Source organism: Cebus imitator, unplaced genomic scaffold (assembly GCF_001604975.1).
Source record: "Cebus imitator isolate Cc_AM_T3 unplaced genomic scaffold, Cebus_imitator-1.0 Scaffold53, whole genome shotgun sequence".
Classification (NCBI taxonomy): Eukaryota; Metazoa; Chordata; class Mammalia; order Primates; family Cebidae; genus Cebus; species Cebus imitator.
This window is the reverse complement of record NW_016107368.1, coordinates 9,296,974-9,300,854: the sequence shown is the minus strand read 5'-3', so window position 1 is coordinate 9,300,854 and position 3,881 is coordinate 9,296,974. Positions and strand designations below refer to the sequence as shown.

Sequence of the window (3,881 nt, the reverse complement as noted above, 5' to 3'; positions counted from 1 at the left end):
CCCCTAACTCAAGGTCACCTTGTTTTTTTTTTTTTTTCTGTGAGTAGGAATTGCATTTTCCAAACCAAAGCTCATCACACAGCTGGAGCAAGGGGACGAACCTTGGAGAGAGGAGAACAAACATCTTCTGGACCTTTGTCCAGGTAAGTGAGAAGCCCTGGGCAGGCAAGGGTGCAGGGCAGTGAGGAGCTCAGTAGGTAAGGAAGGAGGGGCTGTCTTTGAGGTGCTAGGAGGAAGCTCTTCTTCTTCAGGCCTCCTAGACCACTGGTAAAGGCTGCATGGCACTGCCTGCCTTCCACACTGTGTGCCTCCCGCAAGAGAGGGCACCCCTGGCATTCTATCTCCTTCCTCCGTCAGGGAGCCTCACTCCTCACTTGGCTTCCTTTCTCGAGCACATTTAAGATTTCTCCATTCTTGGGCTCATATGGTTGGCTTGATCTTCAAAACAATACCTGTTCTTTGAGACTAAGTCCCTGCCCCTGCTACATACTTTCCATTTCTATTCTTTTTTCTTTTTTTGAGACACAGTCTTGCTCTGTTTTCCAGGTGGGAGTGCAACAGCATGATCTCAGCTCAGCTGGGTTTATGTGACCCCTGTCTCAGCCTACAGAGTAGCTGGGACTACAGGTGCCTGCCACCATGGCTAGCTAAATTTTTTTTGTATTTTTAGTAGAGACTGGGTTTCACTGTATTGATCAGGCTGGTCTCAAATTCCCGAGCTCAGGCAGTCCACCCGCCTTGGCCCCCCAACGTGCTGAGATTACAGGCGTGAGCCACCACACCTAGCCAGTTTCTATTCTTAACCTGGTAACTATTTTGTGCATCAGTTCTATCCTGTAAATTCTCATAACTTTGTTTCTTTTGTCATAGATTATTTTAGGATTATAGAAAGGTATGAAAAACTGTACAATAAGTAGGTTTGGGGCAGCCCTATACCCTAAGAGATAGCATGTTATAAAACCAGGTAATAGCCCTGTACCTTCCCTGACTGTGTCCGGCTGCACCGCCTCTGTTTTCTGAATTAGCGTTCCATGACTGTCTTTATCCTTTCATTCCAGCCGATGGGGTCTTCACTCACATAGGGTGTTGTTTTGCGTGTCTGTAAACTTCTCTGCACATAATATTATTAAGTCGTTTCCAACTTTTTGGCTCTGAAATAATCTTGCTCTGTGTTCTTGTATGCCTCCTTGGGAACTTGCGCAAGAGTTTCTCTTAAGACGTGTACCTAGCTGTGTAGTAGCTGGTTCACAGGCGTGCATAGCCTCAACTTACAGAAGTTATGCCAACTTGTGTTCTGAAGTGGGCATGGTAGCTTATGCTCTCATAAGGAGTCTATGAGAATTCTCGTTGCACATCCTCACCAACGTTTGGGATTGCCAGACCTCGTGTTTTATCCGTCTGTTCAACTTGAAGTGAAATCTCAGACGGGTTTGTAAGTTGCTTACTAATGAGCATGAGAGCATCTTTTCCTATGTTGCTTGGCCCTTGCTGTTTCCCAATCTGTGATTTGACCGTTCAAGGTATTTGCCTACTTTTCATTGGGTCTTTTCTTTTTGTTATTGATTTGTAGAAATTCCATATAAATTATGGAAACATTTGGGTCTTTAACTGTAATTAATTTTATATGAATGCTGGGAGATAGAAATTTTTGCATGCTTTATCTTCTTATTTTCAGAGTTTCCTGGCATTTTATTTTTGTTTTGTCTTTTGCTTTTAAACATAACTATATAGCTGGTTACACATATAGTTATATAGCAACTGAGTGCTTTTGTCTTTCTAAAAAAGTTTCATTATATAAAAATGGGCTGGGCACAGTGGCTCACGCCTGTAATCCCAGACTTTGTGAGGCTGAGGTGGGCGGATCACTTGAGGCCAGGAGTTCGAGACCAGCGTGGCCAACATGGCAAAACCCCATCCTTACTAAAAATACAAAAATTAGCCAAGTGTGGTGGGGCATCCCTGTCATCCCAGCTACTCGGGTCACTGAGGAGTGAGAATTACTTGAACCTGGGAGGCAGAGGTTGCAGTGAACTGGGATTGCACCACTGTACTCCAGCCTGGGCTACAGAGTGAGACTCTGTCTAAAAAAAAAGTAAAATAATAATAAAAATGTTAATATACAATAACCAAGGCACTAGGTATGTTTTTAAGGTATAATAAACATACATATGTAGATGTGAAATTTGGTTAGTTTTGGTATGTGTATACATGCATAAAACCACTGCCACAACTAAAGCTAACAAGTGTGTCTGTCATCCTTGAAAATTTGCCTCACTGTAATCCTACCTCCCACTCCTTCCTGTCCTCCCCTGTACCTGGACAACCACCGATCAGCTTTCCATAATTATAGATTTGCCTGCATTTTCTAGAATTTGTATAACTGATACAACTGGAATAGAGGCTACAACTGGCTTCTTCACTCTGCATAATGAATTTGAATTTTATCTATGATGTATCAATATTTCATTAATTTTTATTGTCCAGCATTCCTTTATATGGTTAGGTCACATTTTAATACTGATCTATTAAAAGACATTTGGGTTTTCATTTTTGACAAATACAAATAAAGCTGTTTTGAGCGTGCAAGGTTTTGTGTGGATATAATGCTTTTGTTTCTGTTGGATAAATACCTGGGACTGGAATGGCTGGGTTGTGTCATGATGGATACAATACATGTGAAACTTTTTATGAAACTCACAAACTGTTTTCCAAAGTGGCTGGAGCGTTTCACTTTCCCACAGCAGGGTATAAGAGCTCCAGTGTTCCATATCTGTCAAAACTTGGCTTGGTTATTATATTAATTTCAGACATTCTCATAGCTGTGTAGTGAGTGGCATCTTCCTGTGGTTTTGGCATTTTAATGACTGCTGATGTTAAGTATCTTTTTATGTGCTTATTTGCCCTCTTATATTTTCTTTAGCGAAGTGTGTTTTCACATCTTTTGCCCATTTAAGAATGTGATTGTTATCTTTGTACTGTTGAGTTTGAGAGTTCTTCAGATATTCTATGTAGAAATCCGTTATTAGATATATGATTTACAAACATCTTTTTTCTGTGGTTTAGTTTTTCTGATCTTAATAGTGCCTTTCAAACAGAAATTTTTAATTTGGATGAGGTCTAGTTTTCTATTTTTTCTCTATGAACTGCAGTTTTGGTAGTGTATTGAAGAAACTTTAGTCTAAGCTAAGGTCAAAAGATATTCATATGTTTTCTTTTAGTAATTCTATAATTTATAAATACATTTAGGTCTGTAAACCTATTTTGAATAAATATGCTTGATAAAAGGGCTGAATTTATGTCCTTTTTTTAGGTGAGGAAGGGCATACAAATATCCAATTTTTCCAGCACCGTTTATTGAAAAGGCTACCCTTTTTTTTACTGAATTTCTTATGTACCTTTGTGAAAAATCAGTTGACCATGTGTGAAAGGTCTACACCTGGACTCTATGTTTTTTCTACTCCTCCGTTAGTGTCTGTATGCCAGTACTACACTTTTGATTACTGTAGCTTTAGTAGGTCTTGAACTCACTGTAAATCCTCCATCTTCTTTGGGAGGCTGAGGCGAGTGGATCGCGAGGTCAGGAGTTCAAGACCAGTGTGGCCAACATAGGGAAACCCCATCTCTACTAAAAATACAAAAAATTAGCCGGGTATGGTGGTGGGTGCCTATTATCCCAGCTACTCGGCGGGCTGAGGCAAGAGAATCCCGTGAACCCAGGAGGTGGAGGTTGCAGTGAGCCACGATGGAGCCGTTGCACTCCAGCCTGGGTGACAGTGCAAGACTCCATCTCAAAAAAAGAAAAAAAACAAAACAAAACACGGAGCTCCTCCATCTTTGCTTTTCTTGCAAGTTCTTTTCCTTATTCTTTTTTTTTTTTTCAT

General features: G+C 40.6%; 1 protein-coding gene across 1 annotated transcript in view; it reads left to right on the top strand.

Annotated features, from left to right (window-relative positions):
* ZNF169 (zinc finger protein 169) overlaps positions 1-3,881 on the top strand; it is a 16,635-nt gene that overhangs the window by 5,161 nt on the left and 7,593 nt on the right. The window contains exon 5 of the mRNA XM_017528496.2: positions 48-143. Within this exon, the coding sequence (XP_017383985.2) occupies positions 48-143 (96 nt within the window). The remainder of the gene's footprint in view (positions 1-47; positions 144-3,881) is intronic.